Source organism: Nipponia nippon, unplaced genomic scaffold, assembly GCF_047370975.1.
Source record: "Nipponia nippon isolate SJK-2023a ecotype South Korea unplaced genomic scaffold, ASM4737097v1 scaffold_5, whole genome shotgun sequence".
NCBI lineage: Eukaryota > Metazoa > Chordata > Aves > Pelecaniformes > Threskiornithidae > Nipponia > Nipponia nippon.
The window spans coordinates 11,114,183-11,136,721 of record NW_028262369.1 but is presented as its reverse complement, the minus strand read 5'-3'; the positions used below and the strand labels follow the sequence as shown (position 1 = coordinate 11,136,721).

General features: G+C 35.1%; 1 protein-coding gene across 6 annotated transcripts in view; it reads right to left on the bottom strand.

Annotated features, from left to right (window-relative positions):
- The window catches only part of TRRAP (transformation/transcription domain associated protein), a 103,216-nt gene that overhangs the window by 2,466 nt on the left and 78,211 nt on the right, over positions 1 to 22,539 (bottom strand). For all 6 annotated transcript variants that reach the window (XM_087731728.1, XM_087731727.1, XM_087731732.1 and 3 more), the window contains 10 exons: positions 22,128 to 22,329; positions 20,775 to 20,939; positions 18,195 to 18,285; positions 16,365 to 16,564; positions 15,347 to 15,608; positions 7,768 to 7,993; positions 6,957 to 7,174; positions 4,082 to 4,266; positions 2,187 to 2,390; positions 1,011 to 1,205 (listed from right to left, as the gene is read on the bottom strand). In XM_087731728.1, the coding sequence (XP_087587854.1) occupies positions 1,011 to 1,205; positions 2,187 to 2,390; positions 4,082 to 4,266; positions 6,957 to 7,174; positions 7,768 to 7,993; positions 15,347 to 15,608; positions 16,365 to 16,564; positions 18,195 to 18,285; positions 20,775 to 20,939; positions 22,128 to 22,329 (1,948 nt within the window). The remainder of the gene's footprint in view (positions 1 to 1,010; positions 1,206 to 2,186; positions 2,391 to 4,081; positions 4,267 to 6,956; positions 7,175 to 7,767; positions 7,994 to 15,346; positions 15,609 to 16,364; positions 16,565 to 18,194; positions 18,286 to 20,774; positions 20,940 to 22,127; positions 22,330 to 22,539) is intronic.

Below are 22,539 nucleotides of genomic sequence, written 5' to 3'. Positions count from 1 at the left end.
GAGAGATCAGCACCTCTCCCTCCGCTGCCCCCTTTGAGGAAGTTGTGAACTGCGATGACATCACACCTCAGCCTTCTTTTCCCTAAGCTGAACAAACTAAGTGACCTCAGCCACTTCTCCTGAGTCTTGCCCTCAGGACCTTTCACTATCTTGGTTGCCCTCCTCTGCACACACTCTCATAGTTTGATGTCCTTCTTATATTGAGGCGCCCAAAACTGCACACAGTACTCAAGGTGAGGCCGCACCAAATCGATGTGGCAAGTCTAACTGGGCATACATCATTCAGATGTTGAAATTACAGGGTAAGTCTGCAAATTCATTTGCACATATAGACATTGCTTTGTAAGGTAAGATGATGAATTATTAAAAAAATATTCTAACACAGCTTTCTGTACTACAGATAAAGAAAAAAATCACTTGAGGATATTTTCCATCTTTTAAAAAGTAACTAGCTCACACCATAGCTACAGTACGTTCTGTGCAATGTCTTCCTGGTGCAAATTGCTTGCCTAAGTGCAAGATGCCTCATTTTTGGAAAGCATTAGAATTTAAAAAGAAGTTAGACAATTTCTTTAGAAAACTACACCCTGCTAAGAGCTAGAATCCATCAAAGTAATAGTATATCTTTAGCATTCTGTTCCACTAAGAAAGGGCCAAGACACATTTCTATTCACAGATTATTATGAAGATTCTAAATGATGTTGCATTTGTCATTTTACTATTTACCACAGCCAGAATTTGTAAAGATTTATGAGGCTAGAGCACTGAAACAATCAGCCTGAATTAACGTGTCTGGACAAAAAATTAAATTAAGGATAGAATTACACCTATCTTCCTCCTATTCCTTCCAAAAAGGCAAATTGCAAACATTTCAGCTGGCCTTTGTGATGACCTTAGGGTAAGATTTAAAAACAAATAAAGGACTGTTCAGTTTCTACCTTAACCAAGAAAGTGCTGTTTAGTTTAAAAATTGCCAAATACAACATCAACCTTTCAAAAGCTATACAAACCTTAAAGTTTGGCTGTGCAAAGCAGCGAGCTACTGCAATCATAGATGCAGTCAGTGGACCAGACACCCCAATGGTGGTAAGAAATTCAGAAATGTTTGGTGTTAGCCGGAATGGAACTGGACGATTGGCATCCAAATCTCCAGTAGCATCATTAATGTCAAAGCGAAAGTAAGCTACATTTAGCTTGCCGGTGTCCTGGATTTAAAAGCAAGATGGACAAAAGCAGTTAAAGGAACAGTTTTTCATTGATAAAACCAAAAGAAGTTGGATTTTTGTTTACTGTTAATACTCAGAGTACAAATAATACTCCAGTAGCTTTTCACTCTTTCAGTCAAACAGTTTTTGAGAAAAAGAAGTTAAAATTAAAGGCATGCACAAAGTCAGGTATGTATTTCTCTCAAAATGTGTGTCCAAAACCCCTTACTAAATACACATTATTGTAATATCAAACTTAAGGAATAGATTCTTCTGTAGCATGGTCTATAGGAGTCATACAGATAGACAGATCTCTGTTCTCTATGCATCCCACCTCTCGGTAAGCATTCTCTATGCATTGTTCACTCTGGGTAAGCATCAGAATGCTTATCTAGAGGGATTAAAGAATCTTAATTGCTATACAGAGTATAGCCTTCCATGCATTAAAATGGCATTAAGACTTTAAGATATACCACCTTTGCTCTACTAAGGTAGCAAGCCTCATTTTAAATGTTGGGTTAAAACAGAAAAATCACTATTAATAGGAGTTGTAGCTTGACATGATGGCAATGCTGAAAAGAGAATAATATTTGAAAAAGGGTATTCCCCTTTAAGAAAATGAAGCTCTAAATTTCTTTTTATAAATCTGTTTGACATAGAGATATATTCAAAGCAATATATTTGAAGGCGGACTAAAAAGAAAGACTTATCAGTCATTTACACGAACAGTTCCAATATCTAAGAACAATGTTACAGACAAAGTTCTAAATTCTCACCACAGAAGGTAGAGTTGATGTCCACAGGAACTGCAGTTTAAATTACTATCTACATGATGTGCAATCACATATAAATGAAAAGCCTACTGAAATACACTGTTAATTATATATGTTGAATTACCGTTTTGACTCATTTCAAAAGTATAGTCCAAATTTCCATTTGATGAAAGATGACAGCATGCATCTAGAACAAACTAAAGCATACCTGGGCAATCTGCAGCATTTCGGGGTTGAGTCTATTTAAATGAAAGATGAATTCTGCAAAGCCAATTAAGGCTAACTGAATAGTGAACATCTTTCGAAATGTCCAGTAATCCGTAGCATTGGGGAACGTATGTAAAGCCCACTCCTTAAGCATACTGCGTGGCACCATGTTACTCTGTACTTCTTTAAGTATATCTCTGAGAACCTACATATGAAAAATATTAGTTGAAAGAGATCATTTTTAATACACTTCTTAGCAACCAACATATGCCAAAAGCAACTATCAAACTTCTCTCCACTGCTGTATCCCATTTTAGGAAAAACATCCTGAACTTGGATGCTTTCAATCCAACACCGTTTCCTGACTTCTTTGTCAAAACACACATAATATTTTGTTAGCCCATCCTCTGCACAGCAAGAAAATATTCTTTATCTGAAAAGACTAAATTTTTAATAAAACTATATAAGCATGAGGACTGCAACCAGGCATGTCAGAAAACCTGAGATTGCAGTTACATAACCTGATGTGAAGTATCTTCTATTCAAGACCTGCAAGAAAATCAGAAGTGAGCTAAAGAGACATTCAGCTCACGATGCTGCACTTCCTTATGGGAAACTAACAGAACATACATACTTCACTATTTTCTAGCTTCAGTGCAAGCTGCATATGCATTTTGCAGCAACAAAATAAAATCCTTCATTTTAAGCACAATTGCAAGATTTGAAATTATACATAGGACCCACAAAGCACACAACCTAAAGATGACTCTCTGCATGAGTTCTTCATATACAGGGTAAAAGGTAAAGGATTTTTATTACACAAGATAGGGAAAGACCCTGGGTAAAGTAATTTGTAACATGTATTATTACAGCAAAATTACCTCAAAAATACAAAAAGATAAAAGCCGAGAGCTGTATTCAACTGCTTTTGTAAGTGAACACTGTGCAATGGTTTTTTCCCTAGATGTAAACATTTGCAAGCTACCAAAAATATTTAATTACTGTAGCATATACTAGCCTAATTAATTAGAAAAAGAAATAAAGTTAGGATCTGTTCTATTACACCAGAAAGCATGATAGTCATACTGACTCCAATTAAATGGCTGTTAAAGAGTTTCATAACCTGAAGGAAAAATTCCCAAAATAGAAACAGATGTTACGTAACACTTCATTTTATTTTGTAACAAAGAAAGCCTGAAAAGATAGTTTCTCTAAATTATGTCTGTGATACATGTATACCGTTGATTTTCTAATAGCTATATTTGAAATGGGACTGGCATTTTACTTAAGAATTTGCATTAACCTTAAGATAAGAAACATAAAATAATCTTATTTATCAAAATTGGATTTTTGATGGAGGTTACAGAGAGAGGGAGCTTTGTTCTTTCTGAGTACTATCATTTATTAGGGTGAGAAACTCAACTGTATCTATTCGAATTAGATGAAATTAATCCACTGGCAATTTTAGGAGATACATTAGAAGAACATGGGGAAGGCTGCATCACATACCATGCTGTAACTGCTTATGTAAATTAGGAATGCCGCTTCCCATGCTATCAATTAATTCGTTTCAAAGCACTATACAAAAGGGCCAAAAAGCAATCAACACCTTGTCTGTTTTCAGGTGCAGTTACCCAAAACAACCTAGAGTAAAACCAATACAGCTTTTTTGAAGCTTTCCAAGATAATCTAAAATACCAAAGACATATAAGAGCTCCCAAGAATACATTAAGCAAAAACAAAATAAACCCTCAAAATCAAAACACCACCTCTGCAAAATATATCTGTTTCACATCTAATGAGAGGTGAAGAGTCGGGGCGGGGGGGGGGGGGGATTAGACACAGTAGAGTCCTCAAGAAAAGCCCTTGATTAAAATTCATTATATATTCTAATACCTGATGGCTAGCTTGGGTCCCCCGTGCTTGGACCGTTGCCAGTCTGTCATAGTAACGAGAAATAGGGTTGTCATGCTCAATGCCTTTCTTGGCACAGCGCTGCTTGTAGATCTCCACCAGGGAAAGAGAAGATGGATTGTCTTCAACCAAACGCATCTGTGGAGAAACGGCTACAACACGGGGGACTAGGAGAAGGGTGAGAGAGGATGGGGGCGGGGGGCAGAGAAAGCAAAACAAAAATGAAACAGTTAATCCATAACCCAAATACTAAGAGAAGAATAAGCATGCAAGTATCAGCCCTTAAAACGACTGTGATAACCAACTGAAGTGTATCAAGAGAAAATTTTTATTACTACACTGATAACTAATTCACAAGCTCAGTTAAAAAGAAAGTATGATAGCAGATTTTATCTTAACAGAAACATCAACTATATTAGCAAAACAAATTGAGCACTCGTTATTTTTCATACTTTACTTGCAGAAAAGAGGGTAATACTTTTTTCAGATGCAAATGGGTTCATAATATCTGATTACATGACACTGGCATTATGTCAATAAAAATTACTCTGAAGAACAAAACTACTAAACTCAATAGGGCATTTAAAGAGATTCAGAAAAACTGGAGGAAAAAAATCTGAACATAGTTGAGGAATAGGTGTTTAAATGACGCTATTTGAAAATAACATAGGGAAGACGCAGCAAAATATGCAATAACAAGAAAACTTAAGCCACTGAGCTTTTCCTTGATGAACAGTAAACTTGCAAAAACCCTATTTGCAGTTTCATGGTGCTCAACAGATGTATCATCCTACTGAGTCTTATGTGTATCCCCACCTACATCAAGAAAGACAAGGCCTCTTCCATAGCTAGCTTTTCCAGTGACACTGTTTGTACTGTCTGACAGCAACCTCCAGTTACCACCAAAACTGTTCCCTCATTATTTCCCTCAGACACTATAATAATTAACCTCAGAAATATAGGGAAAAGTTATTTAAATGCATTTAAATTGTTTGATGTAATTTCTTCAGTCTTAAAGAAGAAAATGCATTCCGCAGAAGGGGTGTTAATGATCTATTTCTTCTGGTCTGCTTCCATTAATCTCTGGCAGCAGAGAAATGAATATTCTTTAGGTTTTTTCAAATAGCATCAAACCAGAAGGTACAGAATTATTTCCAAAACCACTATAGTTTAAAAACAGCTCTTTGAAGGAAAACATGTTACTTTACTAATCATGTTATACAGAGGATGTATTTCTGTGTCAGTGGCCTTGTTTATCATCTCTTTCAAGGCTTTATCTACTGCATTTCCGTTATGTTGGCCTCAGAGTGATGCAAATTGTCTTCACATATGTAGAGATACTATATTTACCCTTTGTTATATCAAATTCTTTGGCTTGTACATTTTGGTCTTTTTAAAGTTAGAACTCAAATATGCATTCCTAGCTCTCTAAGTGCAACTTGCATCATCTGGCTACCCTGAGTTCATGATAGCAGCTTCATGTCAACAGATTCTATTAGCCCAAAAAGGAGGACTGATAAGACCACGCTTTTTAAAAATCAGATATCAGCACTTTTTAAAAGGACAACAGCAAAGTAGCAGCTTTGTCTTAGTGTCTTTGATTAAAGTTTGCCTTATCCAGAATATATTTCCTGCTCACCAACCAAGGATTATTAGAACTGACTAATGCAATGTACAGAACTCATTTATATGACGTTAGTAAGTGATGCATTGACCTTCTGAAACGAAAAGTATTTAACATTAATATGAAGTAACTACACAGCTGTAAGCTGGAACTTGCCAACAGCCTTAGTATCTGGAAAACGTAAGAGTTTAACTATTTTAAAGCATTTACATTAGTATCTGAATCACAAGCAGATCAAATATGTTGCCAGGAGAGACTGATATTCTCTGTTTCTCATTCCATGAATGAATTACTTATAATCAACACATGAAAAAGCCAAGATGCACAAGGAAAGAGAAAGAATTAAGACTGTGTGTTCAGCCTTCATTCACTGTTTCTGTTTTGAAATGCCTAAATATGTGACCTTTTTATTAAGTGAGTATTTTGGCAATTTATACACATAAATTATACTGGAACCCCCCTTAACTCTCCTCATTAAGGCCTCCCTTCCATTATGTTTGTTAGTTCTGTAATGTTTAAGCATTGCTAGGTGCTGCTGTTGACAAAGTGCACTCTCCAAACCAAGTAACCTTTTATAGAATCCTAGAAGTACGTTCAACACAAGTCCTGCATCCAATAGCTAGATTATGAATGGATTCTATTTGGCAACAACTAACCAGTCAGTATATATTCCTGAAAGTAAACATCACCATGGTTATATAAAGTTACTTCAAAAATTGCAAAGATATGTTCTCATATCAGAGAATTCAGAAACTATATATCAAATTCAAAGCTCTAAAAAAAAAAAAAAAAATATTTCTTCTTCCATGTTATGTGGAAGAGGTAAAAAATTCAATATATTCATATATTGCAACTTGGAGAGAAAAAGTTTTGTTCTGTCCCTCCCCAACTGTCTCTAAATGCTTGTTCTGAAGTACATGTATCCATTTCTATATCAACAGAGCCAACTGTCATGCCTCTGCCTTATGTATGTTATTCACAACTGAATTTTATACCATAAATGATGCATGTAAGCTCTTCTAAAAACACCCTAGATCACATGCAATCAACCTTACTTCTTCAGAGGGGTGCTATAATGCCAGAAAAGACTAATCACCTAGACAGATGTCAATTTACCTTCTGAATATTCAAAAACTTCAGTATCAGTGATCAGTAGCTGTCAAAACTTTAGCAATTATAATCTTTGAGTGTAACACATATTTAAAAATAATATAAAATCTCTCTTTTCAGTACCTGTAAAAAACAAATGTCTTTTTGTGGTTTCCTTCCTTTTCTCTAAGCAGGGGTTCAAAAGGCGAAGAAGTTGTAATACCCGCTCTTCTCTACGAGACTCTGTCAAGCAAGCATCATTCATTACCAGATATGGGTAAATCTTTCCATTATGGCCTCGGATATAGAGTCTTCTAGCTGCAGTATTGTGTTTCTGAACTATCTCCACTCTGGGCATAAACCTATCAGGAAGAAAGGGTATTAAAGCACCTGAGCTAATCTCCTCTGATATTAAATCAGGATTTACAAAAAAAAAAAACAAAAAACAAAAAAAACCCCACCAAAACCCACCAAAAACCAGCAAAGAAATAAGGCAGTGCAGCTATATTACAAGGTACAATTCTATTATCCAGCTAGTCCATGGTTTCTATTTTGTAGTCAAAAAGCTCTCCTGTTTGATTTTGTTTGTTTGTTTTTAAGAAAATACAGTTCTTAAGCAAAATTAATCATTAGATCAGACCTTTATCATTATTTTGAAGAACAGTACCTCTATTGACTACAACAGAAGAACCGATCTCAACTTATATCAGCGTAAAAGAAAACAAAATATACTCTTCATATAACAGTACAGTTGCTTAGTGAGGCAATGTAAAATTACCGAAGGAGGATACAATAAAAAAATAAAGGTGTTATACCAAAGTATGACTCTATATATGTCATTTAAATATATGAAATGTACATAACATCTACTTCTGCAGAGTGGACAGGTGGAGGAGGTTTTCATTTTCTTCTCCGCTTTCAGAATTACAACTACCAAAGGGTATTTTTAGGTTACCTTGCTATCTTGATGTAATAATGTGTTGGCTTTGGCATAAGGAATTCTCCAGGTATCTCTACTTCTGCAGTTTGAGCTGAAAAATTACTTAGAAAGCGGCACTTCTCCTCTATGAGGAAGAACTTTGGAAGCTGTTTAGTTTTTGCCTCCAGAATTTTGATCCATTTCTTCAGTTTAGATATAAGATTGTGAAGTTTCATTGACCCTGGCACACTGAAGTCAAAGTCTAAAAGAAAACAAACAAACAAAAAAACAAAAAACAACAAAAAACCAACATATATACATACAACCTCAGCATTTCAAATTCTATATAGGTTATTTAACTATCAAGTGTCTGAAGTTTGCATTTTCGAAAAGGTTCTTTCAGCCACATGCCCTCAAGCAAAATACTTTCAGGAGTCCCACATACAGCACACATACCTGTTATGTAGAAAAGCATCACAATGGTCTTGAATACTATAGTAAAATGGAAAGCTACTACAATCAGCAACTCACACAAAAAAAGGAAAGCGTACTACCAAGCAAGTCCAGCAGAGAAACATGGCTAACTATGAACCCTAAACACAAAGGAAAACTAGCAGGTTCAGACAAACACAGAAAAGACACAAGAATCATTAAGGAAGAGTCAGAGCATAACTGGTATAGGATCATACAACAGCAATAACACAACAGTAGATGCTGGAGGAGAATAAATCATAGAATTCAATAGTGCAAACTGAATACACGCATAGAGCCGTAGTGCCTTTAAAAGGCAAGGTCTGTTGAATATTTCATCTCTATAGAAAATCTTTTACTAAAGTCCTAAAGTTACATATAACTTACACTCGTCAGAATCTGCTACCTCTTTTGTGTACACAGCTCTAAAATATTTTTTGTTATTAAGTAAATAATAAACTTCCCAAGATTTTCCTGGTTTACAGTCATGCAAACATTAGAAAAAAACATACTGTGAAAATTTTAAATACTGTTTCTGTATTTTACTGTCTATATACTGCAACCAGACAGACCGCATAGAAAGCAAGCAGTAATAAACCAATTGATTAGATTAGATCAGATCATTTAGTGAAAGGAAAAGTAAGCTTATTTTACAGTCTAGCACTATAATTTTCTGCCTGTTTCATTAGAAGTGATTTATTTCTTTAAAATCAGTGGACGCTTTTTACTTTTAAAAGGGATGAGAGAGCCTCAACTGAGGATACAATGTAGAATCTGTGAGCAACTTCAGGACAAGTAGTAAAATTGCTATTACTATTATTCTCCTATTCTGAGCTGCAAGAAAATTCTCTTTATTCTTTCCTGGCTTAGATAACAATTGCATGCCACCACAGGAAGAACAGATATGACAGCCTAAGCAAAAAAGACAATATTATGCGAACAGACTGCTCTTTGCTTTGCAACATAACAATATTGCAGCGTGGAACTCTCTCCTCTAGCCCACATGCAAGTGAAGTAAGAACTTTCTCAAGGTCAACACATGGTCTTCAATACACTATGCAGATAATTCTGTAACAGGAATCACTGCAATATCAACCATTTCCTCGGCCAACACCAATGCCATCTTCTCAACACTGCTTTCACTACAGTTTCAGAACACAGCAAATAAACAAATAAATAAATGTGTGTGAATTTCCCAAAAGAGGGAAAATGAATAAACCACATACGCAAATGAAATTATGGTCCAGCACTTCAGTACCACAACAATGAGAGATTAAACACAAACAGATAAGAAGATAAACTGTTCTCTCTGTAAACCTCATTAGTTATGGTATCCCAAATTGTGCAAGTGAACTAACAGACTGGAATTTTTAAAAAGCATTTCTATCACAGAGTCTAAAAGACGCCCTTTTAAGTTCAATATGTTACAAGTGAAAAAGCAACAGAAAGAAACAGAAAATGTCGATTCAGTATTTCTGAGATTTACAGCCAAAGCAGAACAAACAGAATCTTCATTATGGTTCAATACAACAGAAAATTAACAGTCTCAAAAATGAGTTTGAATCTTATTGCAGAATCTACGTTTCAGTATGTTACATACACACAATATTTTCCTAAGCTGACAAAAAAACAAAACCCAAAACAAAACAATCATGAGTGCTGCTCAGAGGGGAAATTAATTTGACCACATAAATATCCTACAAGCATCTATCTGCAAGTATGCCAATAATGAATTAAGTACATGCACACAACTATTACTGCATATAAAAGTTTTTCTCAAGCACAATTAAAACGACTGAAAACTCTGATTACCCACAAGACTTACTCCTACAGACACGGTTAGAACATTTGGTTTTTTAGCCAGAAGAATTCACAGAATTCTATAAATACACTCTTGTTCTCCGAGTTCTCTTCTTTACATGTACAGGATACTATTACTAAATAAATAAACCAAAGCAATCTAGGATTCCTTTCATTTTGCTATTCTGTTACTTAAACAAAATATCAGAGAACACATAACCCAACATATTGCTTTGTGTATCCACAATATACTGATATGCTAAAAGCCTTCAGTGGAAGCCTTAAGTCTACTAGCCCAAAACAGAGCAAAGAAACAGCACATACAAAATGCTTTCCATTTCTATCAGAAAAAAGTCTATAATGAAAAATACAGTTTCGTATTTATGGATGTTAGAAATTAGTGTAACTCTGTAATATTCCCTTTTCTTTTTCTACCTAGTATGGGCAGTGCATCTATTGCAGTATTACTGTAAAACACTCTTATTATAATCCCAAGCCTACCCTCTAGTGAGCAGTGGGAGGAAATAATTTCATGAAGAGTGACAAAATCATTGAATCATTTATCTCCTGAATCCCCAAAGTGCAGGAAAGTATCCCCCAAATTGCAACTAGTTTTTGTGCTAATGTGAATCACTAAAGTAGTAAAAATATGCATCAATATATATTCCTCACAAAAAAAGTCATTCAGTTCACCACAAGAATAGCTCTAGTTTGTTGAAATGCCTATGTTAGAATTTTTGTTGTTTTGTTTCCCAGCAGCAGATGGAAAAAACAGAGAGTTCAATTAGTCTTTTTGCTCATGTCACAGAGAGCCCATCTGAGAAGAAAAATCACTGCAGCTGGAAGAAAGGGAAATACAAGACCAGACATTATTTGTGTACAAAGTCTCTCTGCTTTGCAGACATCTTAATCTATATAAATAGTATTTTTGTTTCAAACAAATCCACTTTTTCATTACTTACTACTGGAGAACATCTTTCTCAAGCTAACACATGCTGGTCTAAAATACCTTACTACTTACACCATCTTTTCCTAAACAGAGTAGGAAGCTTACCCCCTCATCTTTAATGGAGATATTCACAGAAGACTGTGATACAGGCTGCAATTGAAGAAGAACAGAATTGCTCTCCGTTCTCAATGTTGGTAAAGATTTTACAGTGTGATACAGGTATTTCAAACAAACACGTTCATTCAAAGTCTTGAACGCCTCAAAAATTGCTACCTGAATCCATCCAACCCAGCATGATTGGCAAGTTCTTGCCACTCTCAAGGAAAGGACAAACAGGGGCCACGATCTTCCTGCCAGTGAGACAGACCTAAAAAATCCTGATGGTTCTTAACACAACTAGATAACGCTTAATACTTTTTGAATGAGGGCTGTACCATCACTTCTCATGAAGCAACACAAAAAAAGAATACACTTGAGTTAGCAAAATCAGAGTACCAAACCCCCTGTCCCCCCAAGACCTTTGACCTACAGAACATTAACATGGAATTAAAAAACAAGCAAAGAAAACCCCTCCAAACTAAGACTTAACAGCTAAAAAAAACTATGGCGGAAAATAGTTCTAACCCGTTAAAAGTAACAGACGATTAATGCTTTTACAGTAAGCAACAGTTCACTTGCAGGCTTTTAAAGATTATTCTGACCATAGACAAAGCCTGATTACACTTGGAACTTCATGACCCAAGGACCTTCATCTAAAGAGCCAAGACACCCCTCATGTAAGATGTTACTTAGGACTGAAACGAAAGCTTAGCTTCACAGAGCAGTTCAAATCCTTTATACATATGATACTGAAGAAGATCCAAGCATTCTCTGACAGAGAGAAGAGCCGTCTTGCTTTTGAAGTTATTATTCAGTCATTTATATACTCTGTACTTTCCCAAAAGTTCTTTTTAATCTCACAAGAACTTCTGGAAAGCACCAACAAACATGAAAAATCTCAGTAACAGGTAAGCAGGAATATGAAGCAGAACTTCTGGTTTATCACTCAGCTCCAGAAAGCCAAGACTGCAAAGACCAGATCAAGGTCAAATATGATGCTAACTCCAATTTCTTGACCTGGATTTTCTGGATAACATCCTGTTATCTACAAATTTGAATGGAAGTAAAGAAAGAGCTACCCAAGTGATGCTATGCTCACTCTTGATAAAAGAAAAAACCAAATTCTTAAAAAGGTTGAAAAATCATAACAGAGCTCTTCCCCCTGCCCTCTCCCCACACTTCAGAGAAACACTAGGACTTCAAGAAGCTTCCTTCTGATTAGAGTTTCCATTCGCAGTAAAGAATTCATTGTGCTAGGTGCCAAAACTCTCCAGAAAATTATCTTGCCCTTTAAGGGTATATTTTGGAAATTTCCATTTGTATTCAGCCTCAGTGGAGAGATGGTTGCAGAAAGAAGCAGGATCCAAACTCTAAACCATCCTCTGCCCACAAAAGAACAATTGAGGCAGTTTTTCTCCTCCTTTCACTGCTGAGAGAGCTCTCAAAGGGAGCATTTCTCAGCATTTGCCTGTTCTTTGATGTCAAAGGTTTAGCAGAAAAGGAGAGAAGGAACAAAGAACAGATGGTCAAAGAACTATGCATTTGAAGTTCCAGGAAAAAAAAAATTCAAAGGAAAACTTGGTTTTAAAAATATATATATTAGGATGGAAAAAGATGACCTATCAAAGCTCCAATGGTCCAGATGGCTGCAGACAAAGTATTTAGAATGTAAGAAATGGTGTGAGCGTCCCCAGCGGCTCCAAACTGGCATCAAGATGCAACTCAAGTCATTGGTGGAAGAGATTATGCAACCAAACATAGTTGAAAGTGTCTATAAAACATAGCTGTCAACATTAATCTGGAAATAGCTGAAGAAAATAGTTTACTCCAAGACAGCTCCTCAGCTTGGATACTTTTGAAATGGAAGGCAACCACTGTAATTATCTGTCCATCATCTAAATGCAACTGGTACTGAGAACCAGAAAAACAAACAAACATGAACGTTCTAGTGGGACAAAAGGACACAGCAGGCATGACTTAAAAACGGTTTCTCATAATGTTAGAACAGCCTTTGCTGTCTTTAGTATAGTAATTACAATCTTATTCATTTATTTGTGTACATTTTACTGTTATTGCAAAATTAATAAAAAACTTATTTTCATTTTCTGCATAATGAATTAAATTACAAAAATGCATAAGTATATCGATCAGTTTAATTTCTTCTGTTTTCGCACGCTTCATTTGTGAATTAAAACACTGAATTTATTAGATTAAAATAAAATCAAATCTAGTACTAAGCAAAATAATTATTTTAATTCTGTAGACATTCATGTTTAATCATACTTGAAAAATAAAACATGAACTCTTCAACAAAAAAAAATACAAAAAGTAATTACTCATTATTAAACTGAAGTCTACTAAGAAGCAGTTCACATTTTATGACTTCACATGATTTTTATGTCCAGGCCTATGTTGTTGTTCTTGGTTTTATATGTTGTTCCATATAATTATAATTATATGATTAGACAGCAAACCTGAAAACATTAAATGTCATTTACATATCAAAGACATGCAAAAAATATACAACAGCATATAAAAACTGAAAATCCTCTCCATTCTTTATTTTAACTAAAAACTGTAACTGAATTGTAATTAAACTTTCTTAATTTTTTCTCTAGAAATGTGCATTTAGTTTAGATTTTGCAGACTTGAGTCAGGTGTTGTATTTAGTTTTCCTTTACACCTTCTGAAACCCCAGATAAAAAAAAGACTATACTACTATTGCAATGTAAAGACATATAAACCATTACTTACAATTAAAAACAAGTCTAAACTTGTATTATATGTATTTTTTTTCACCTGTAAGCTTCCGTCAAAGACACAAAATTTTTCTACTTACATTCCTCTCCCTAGTATACTTTATCCATTAAAAATGTAATCATATGGTTCAGGGCTTTCATTGTCTGCTGTCATGCAACTGTTGTGCCTCAAAAAGGACATCATGCAATACATAGCGTGCACAAGATATATAGGTCATATCTACAACCGAGTTACTTTCACAAGATTCCCATCAGTTCACTTATTCTCATAACATTATCAGTAAAATGCTTGAAAAAACACCACAACTCTACTTGTCAGACTCTGTAAATGCTCAGTAGCTGTGTTGACCTCAAATAATTTTGAGTTAAGGCAACTTTATGTAACTTAGAATTGTAAGAAGAGTAACTTTTCAATGCAAGATGCGCTTTTGCAGAGGAACCAGCATGATGTGGAAAGGGCATGTTTTGTAAATCGTAAAAGCTAAGATGATACAGTTTTAACTCATGCCAGAATCATCGAAGTCAGAGTCCCAGTAGGGTAAAGAGATTCAGAAAAAGATGAAAACCCAGGTCGTCACAAAAATTCTATCTTTCCAGCTTGAACAACTAATAAGTTTGAATTCTTCTGTTAAAAAAACACCATCTATATTTAACTATTCATTTTCATCTCATTCTACAGTTATCTTTAAGGAAAAGCTGATGTAGTTTAGATGGGAATTTATGCAAAACTCAAAATCCTGGCAATCCAAAACACTGGATGCCAATCAGTGTCACCTTCTGTCATATACAGCTGCATGGCCTTAACACTTTTCACCAAATATATCAAAACCACACTCTATTGTACACAAGCTTTTCTTAGAATTTTAAATCAACATCATATACTCAAACATGTAATTCCACTGATAAAGAGAAAATGAATGAAGCAAAAAAAGCTACTTCCCTTAAGTATCATCTTTATTAGATCTGATTAAAGTTATTGATTCAATTTACCTAACAGTGATGTAAATTTATGTAATAGGATTTTTATCATCTAATTACCCAAAACACTAAAGTAATCTTACTCATCAGAAGTAGGCTATTTTGAAAGACTTCATATCATATTGTCAGTTCGGAGTTCTGGGTTGAAAATTTCATTAAATTCTGGCATCACCATAAGATAGAGATCATTATTGTCCCTCATCTATAGCAGGTAGTTCTATGCAAATTGCAAAAATATTATAGTGAAGTAAACTAATTTATCTTTAAACACATACGTGATTTGACCACAGTTTTAGGTAACAAAAAATATAACAATATACTCATTCTCTAAGTTGAGGTCTGTTTTTCACTTGAATTATCCTTATTACTCGACAGAAGACTGGAACAAACTATTACAGGTTTTTTTGAATGACAGAAAGGTGCTGTTTTCTATATTTCCTTCTCAGGAAAAATACTGGAAGAAGAATAAAAAAGCAGAATGCCCTCACAATTGAACTTCAGGGGGGAAATTTTTCCAGAGATTACAAGTAATATTTAAAAAAACATTTTAAACATTTACCTGTTGTAAATTGCCCTTTTAACTTCTGGAACACGGGATCTTGAGCTGTTGCCTGTGCTCGCCTAGCTAGTGACTCTGAGGCTGCGCTAGAAAACATGGTGGACACATTAGAGACATTCTCAAGACCTACTCCAAAAGTGCTGACTAACTTCTTGACAAAATTTAGTGTATGAGGAGTGATTTTGGCATCTGAAACGGCTCCACTTTTCTCAAAGGCAACTGAATAGCACTTCGCCAAGCCCTGCTGAAGTTGTCTAAGAACCTAAGGATTAAAAAAAAGACAAAATAGTTAGGAAGATTAGGCCTTCTGATTTGAAACTAAGTACTTATTCCCACACTGCATTTTATGTAGTGAAGTTACCCTCTCAGAAACATTTACTTAAAACTACATTTTTGAATTGCATCAGAGGGTCAATCAGAACGACAGCACTGATTCTTATTAGCACTGCAAACGAACAAACTGAGCAGTGGAAATGCATCAAAGAGTACTCCTTGCTCTTTCAACAGCAGCTAAGTTTTAGATTTTGTATTTTGTGATATACTAGAAAATCATGTGATATGAGGAATCCTTCAAACAAACACTGTGCTAGGTAGACAGAATAGAATAGCCTGACACTTTGAGAGGCAAATAAAAGTGGAGTGGCATGTCCATCTGCTCTCTGTTATAATTCAAACTTTGGACAATAATCACCACATGTCACAGACCACCAGATGAAGAAGGAAACTGGTATCTGTGAAACTTAATGTAAGAATATAAACTTTCAGTTAGCACAAGCAACAACTTAAATCCTAGAGGCATTTACCACGTTAATAATTTTAGGAAACCTCTGCATTGCTTCCAGAAATAACCAACCTCCTTAAAACTCCAATCAGAACAATCACTTCTACAAATACATCAGTTTACTAATTAAAACAAATAGTTACGTTTTAATGTTTAAGAATAATCCTAGATAAATATTTTGCAGCTAACTTTTCCTTAGATGATACATACATATGAAGGTGTATTAAAGTCAAATACCTCTTCATGCCAATTCTCTCTGAACCAGACCATCTGATCTACAATGCCTTCCAGAGAAGACAAAAGTGTTGGATGTAATTCTCGCTGCATATGCATAATTCTGCTGCATCGCCACATTGGTGCAGTGGCTCTGATTGGCCCAGGATCTGAGGCAGAGTGGGACTGATTTCCAACTGAACTTGGCTGTTGTTGCCCAGAATCTGGAAAGCAGAAAATAAAAAAAAAAAAAATTAAAAAAAAAAAAAAATCACCTTTCATAAACTTGTTACCTGCCTGCATGAAATAAGTTGTTCCAAAAATTTGCTTTAGATTTGCATTTTAATTATTAAGTATTAATCATATATTACCTATTGAATTCCAGAAAATTTGATTTTTAGAAAGAAAATGTTTTTTAGAAAGAAAAGTCTGTTCCAAATGCTGTTCAATGGTACAGACTCCCAAACTTAGAGCAATACAAACACTCTTCAAAAACACACAGGAGGTGTAGCCTTAGCTTTTATACTTCAAGAGCATTTTTTGGTAGTAACTGGCATTGTTTCATATAGGATCAAGTTATTTAAATTATGGGGATTTTGCTCCCCTCCCTTTAGGGAGGATCTCTCACATAACTGAAGAATAAACATGCTGGTGCCAACAACACACAAATTGTCATAGAGTGTGTCTTTTAGTACAACTGATCTCTTGCATTACAACTACATCCGTCAGTGATTAAGCAGAGAGTTTTGCTTTATCAGATGACCCCTCACTACTTCACACAACCCACCGACACAGCAGTAGTTTGTGGCATAACCTACAGGAAAATATTTTACTGGTTATCACTAAATGGGTATGTGGCAATACAAAGAATTTGGCACAGAAACTTTGGTCTCTGGATATGAATGTAGTGGATGGTGTGTGGGCATCTTCTCCTCCTCCAAAGGAGCACCCAAAGAAAAATAAGACATTATTTAATTAGTGCCCTTCAAAATTTTGTGCAGAAATTCAGTGAACCAATTCCCAAGTGAAAAGGGCAATTAAATAAACAATGCACTTTGCAACAAAGAATACAGAACAGAAGGGAGGGTTCTTCAAGCAGCTCTCCTGGGATTCCCAGGAGATTATGAGAGACAAAAGAACAATTAAATTCTGTGGAATTGTTTGACATAACAACTCTAAATAGGATTTGTTCATAGAAAAAAAGATGTCGTGCAAGTTGCTTAGTGTTCTCCCCACCTTCTAAACATTTCTTCAAAGCTAAAATCTATTTTGTGTAAACTTAGATGCTCATTTTACTTGAAAATTCACCATAAGAAGTTATTATAGAGACGTTAAAAGTACAGATTATTCAAAGAAAGCAGTTTACCTCACTTGAGTTACATAAACTCATGTTTTGTTAAATTATTTTTAAAAGTTTGAGTCGTTTGAAAGGAAACTGAATGTCTCATGGTTCATGCTTCCAATCAAAATTAGACTAGAACATCTTAGAAAACTATGACACTCTTCTGTATTTGTAATCCAAGAATTTTCTACCTCTCCACTAATTTTTAGAGACAAAAATCCAGTTAAGAACACATGATTCTCAATAATTAAGGTGACATAAGAATGAAGGAAAGTAAACTCTTCTTGGTGAATATTTTATTCAAGAAAATTCAAGACAGCTCAAGCCATCTGTAGATTTAACTTCACAGAAACAAATGAATGAAAGTAAAGTTTATCAAGAATTTTTTTCCTTAGCCTTGATAAGTTGGTATGTTTTCTAAAGAATCTATTTTCCCAGTAAAATCAGGTAAAACTCAAAATAATAGGTAAGTTACAAAGAGCTGAAAACAACTTGATAATTTTCAAGCTCACCGCTTTTGTAGCGCTCTCGTTGTTCTATCTTCAAGGTCAAATAAAGGGTCCTGATAGGGAAGTAGACAGCTTGGGGATAGACTCTTCCCACCTATTTGGAGATATACACATTTCTCAGTTAAGGAAAACTGACTATAGGTCAGATCAACACATACAGATTCTCTTTGTAAATGAGTGCAATTCAGTAATAATCAGCTCCTTGTTTTAAATAACAGCTTATGGAAAACTAGGAAATTAAAGCTTCTTCCAGTAACAGAAACACAAAGAGGTTGAAATGATAACTCCCTACACACACTGTTAAGGAATTGCCTCATTAGGGCTTCCAGATCATATTGCCTAATAAACCTGAAGACAGCATAATGCCAGAGTACCAGCTGGGCCAGTTCAAAGATCTTATTCATGTACATAATGGAAGAAAAACAGACATAATGACAGCAGTTAGTCTTTAAATTAGGCCACAATTCCCTGTGAGCCCCATGATACTTGATAAGAAGGCCCATTAGAGAGTAACTTTACTCCACCTAATTGTGGCACTTAATGTAAGGGGATACCAATTTCACCCAAAAAGATTTTATGCCTTTCATTAAAAAAAAAAAAAAAAAAAAAAAAAGGCTAAAGAGATATTAACATTCAGCATCTCCTTTAAAATCTGTAAATCTCAGTATCTATTAAAGGGAAGAAACAATGTGTCTAAGTACTACCCACAACAGAGCACATCTTAAGACATTATTAGAGGCTTCTCCAGCCACAATTTTACTAAATCATGTATTCTTCCTCCATCCAAATGGGTATGGTAAGGGGTAGAAGTTTTGCAATGGCAATTAACTGTTCAATAATATGATATTTATGGCAGATTACTAGCCTGACACACATATGCTTCATGCTATAATTCAAGAGTAAATTATTTGAAGAGAATTGTAAGGTTGAGGTTCTAGTACTTCCTGCAAACTTAGAGTTTTAAATTAGTGACACAGAAAATTTGGTATTTTTTTATTTTCTATTCCCTCTATGGACCTGGAGTTTAAAGGTAAGATAAACAAAAATATTTGTGATATTTATGAGCCTAAGCTCCAACTACATTAGGACTTCTGAGTAGGCACTCACTTCTAAAAGTTTTACACACAATAAAAAGTGTCTATAACTCGTCAAATTAAGTTTTTTCCTGTCTGCTGTCAGAAGACAGCTGAGCACACTGGTGTTGCAAGACAATACCAACCCATACGCATCAGAATTTTTGCCTTAACTACTTTGCTTTCTTAAGCTGTTTGGGTGCATGGTCTCTTCAAAGTTTCATTTTATTTTTATGGAGAGAGAGGGAAGGAAACATATGTATACATATGCACACACATACTTATCTAGATTTATGTACACAAGTATCAATGCACATGCAAACACACATGGACATATTGTCTCTCTACAAAAATACATGTTCTCAGGGCTTTGAAAGAGCAAAGATAAGGGATAGTATAAGAGGAGCTGGATATCATAGAACCACAGAATATCCCGAGTTGGAAGGGACCCACGTGGACCATCAAGTCCATATCTCAAAAATCAAGAGTGAAGGGGAGGAAAGAAGAAGAATACTGTGAGGAATTCAGCACAACAGCTGTCCTTTGCCAGTTTTCAGGAAACAGTGGAGCACTGCAGACAGAAACAGCCGGAGGTACAGGCTAATGTGAGAGCTTCGTACGTTCACCTGTACGTTAACAGGACTTGACAATTGTTTTACATTAACCTGAATGAACAAACAGTTAACATCTCTGAAAACATGATGTTTGAACCCTGTTCGCACTAAGCCGTAACAAAACAGTATCTAAAAACACATTAACAGAAAGAAGTCGCTTATTCTCCCTTAGTCTACAGACATGCTTAAACCAACTTCATACTGAGATACAGGTATCTGTTCTATTCTTAGAATCTGCTTCAGAGCAGACAGCAATAGGCAGTAAAATCTTAAAATCCCAAAGCAAGATTAATCAAAACTCGTATCTGTCAGTTCAAAGGTACAAATCCAGGAAGGCAGTTTCTTCATCTAATTCCCTAAACCTTATCCTTATTTGTCTAATCATTTGTCATGCTAAACTTCAAGTGAGAATTTACAAAGCCCTGGTAAAGATTTCTGATGGTGACAGACAAGGCCTTGTTTTTTAAAATCAAGTCTAAGAAAAAGCAAAGCACTAATGAAACAGTTTGCCCTTTAGTCACTAAAGCTAACAATTCTTTATGCCTACTCCTTCGTTACAAGCATTTAAATATGTATTCCTAAATGTGTTCTATAACGTTCACAAAAATGTAATAAATAGAATTCCAGAGCGAAAGCTATAATGCCTCATGCACATATGGCATACAATTTTACTGGATTTATCTCATTAAGTAACACTCACTTTGACATTTAAAATATTCTACTTATAGAGAGAAATTAACATTTTTTAACTCATCAACATTTAAAATATAAATATTTAAAAAATAGCATTTTTAAAGCTTAGCATTTTCTTAATTGGCTTTGAAAAATATTTGTATCTCATCTTGAAAACGGATTACAGACAATAAAGAATTAGTGATCACCTTTTCTGTACCTACCTGACTAATGAGGTTCAGAAGGAGTTTGCCCTCTGAGCCAACCAGACATGTCAACAGCTGTGGAATCCAGGCCAACCACTGAATGGGTGGGACACCAATACAGTACTTGTCTACAGCATCTGCTAAAGTGTTCTTATCATCGTCAAAACTCAGTAGCCAAAGAACCTAAAAGAGAATTTCGAGAAGACATCTCAGGGCTTAAATTCAAGACACGTCAACCATATGATGCAGAAAAAAATACCCACAGATATTTCATTAATATGATAGTGGAGTCCCTCTAAGTGTCAAAGCCTCCTCGGACACAAGAAATTATATTCATTATGCCTGGCCAATGCCATTTTTTCCCCTTTATTTTTAAATAATCCCCATTATTTTTAAATAATATTTAAAAGATGTCAAAAACAAATGTAAGCGTACTACTTGCTATGAAACGAGACAGAAAAAAGGCAATGAATATAACTGCATTCCACAAATTCTTTGGGTTTGTGGTTGGGGGAGTGGGTGGAAAATGAGGCATGTTTATAGAACATAAAATATGCTATTCAGATAAATTAACTTTGAAGTGAGAGCTTGAGTAGTTTTGGGTGTTTTTAATTATTTTAACTGTCCACCCCTAATGATACTTTTTCTACAATTTAATTTAAATGCAAATATATTAAGCACTGACTAAAAATCACTATACAGTTATGTAACCAGACAGGGAGAATAATAAACTCCAGAGTGTTATGGAGACCATCTTCAATCTAAAAAAATATTTTCTCTGTTTGTTTCATGTTCAAAACAGATTGTCTTCCATAGTCTGCTATCATTTTTAAAATTTTCTTCGTAAGACAGATTAGAGTAAATATCCCCAAACTAAGAAATACATAACGCAAAGAACTTTGGCTGAAATTGTTGAATTAGAGTAAAAACTTACAGAAAAAGCCTATTTGGAATGAAATGCGATACCGAGGTAAAAGTTAATATGAATTATCCGTAGTAATGATAAACAGACATCAAATTATGTTACTTTTTAAAGCACCGAAGGATGCCTTTCTGCAGATATTTCACTGCACTATAGGTTAGAAACGCTGGATGTGATTTGTCCCCTTTCTCTCACAAAAGGGTTCCACACCTTATAAAAAAAACCAAAAAAAACCCAAACAGATATCCCAATGAAGTAGAAAAACCCATGATGAGTTACACGCAATGACCCAACAGCAACCATATGCAGACTTTCAGTCTAAATTAAAGCTTTCCATCAGTAACTGATATTTCTCTAAGTGCACAAATCTGAGCATTGAACCCAGCATCTCCCGACCTTTTCTGAAGAGGTGGGAGCTCCAATTCTTTTTTTAAACATCTAGATCTTACCTTTGCTAAGTATTTTCTTGATTTGCTTTCATTCTGATGACGACATGCATGCAGGTAGCAAGTAATAGCAGACACACCCAGGTGAAGCTGACGTTCTTTCACAAAGATATTCTCCAGGTAATCACCCCACATTGCCCATGCTTTGACTAGCACATCATGCATTTGCACAGCTGCAGAAAAAGCTTTGTTTGCTTCTTCAGACCTGCATTGTGACAAGTAAAAATATTAGTTTCATACTAACAAGAAGTTACTAAATTATATAAGAGTCAGATTTCTGATAGGGTACTCAATTACTTTCTTAAGACCCAATGACATTTTTCCATTAAGTTCTCTAGTAAGGTCTCTTATGACTGTTTTCTCTTAGCTTTCCTTAAAGTTCATACTTAAATGCTCCATAATGGAAACAATTATC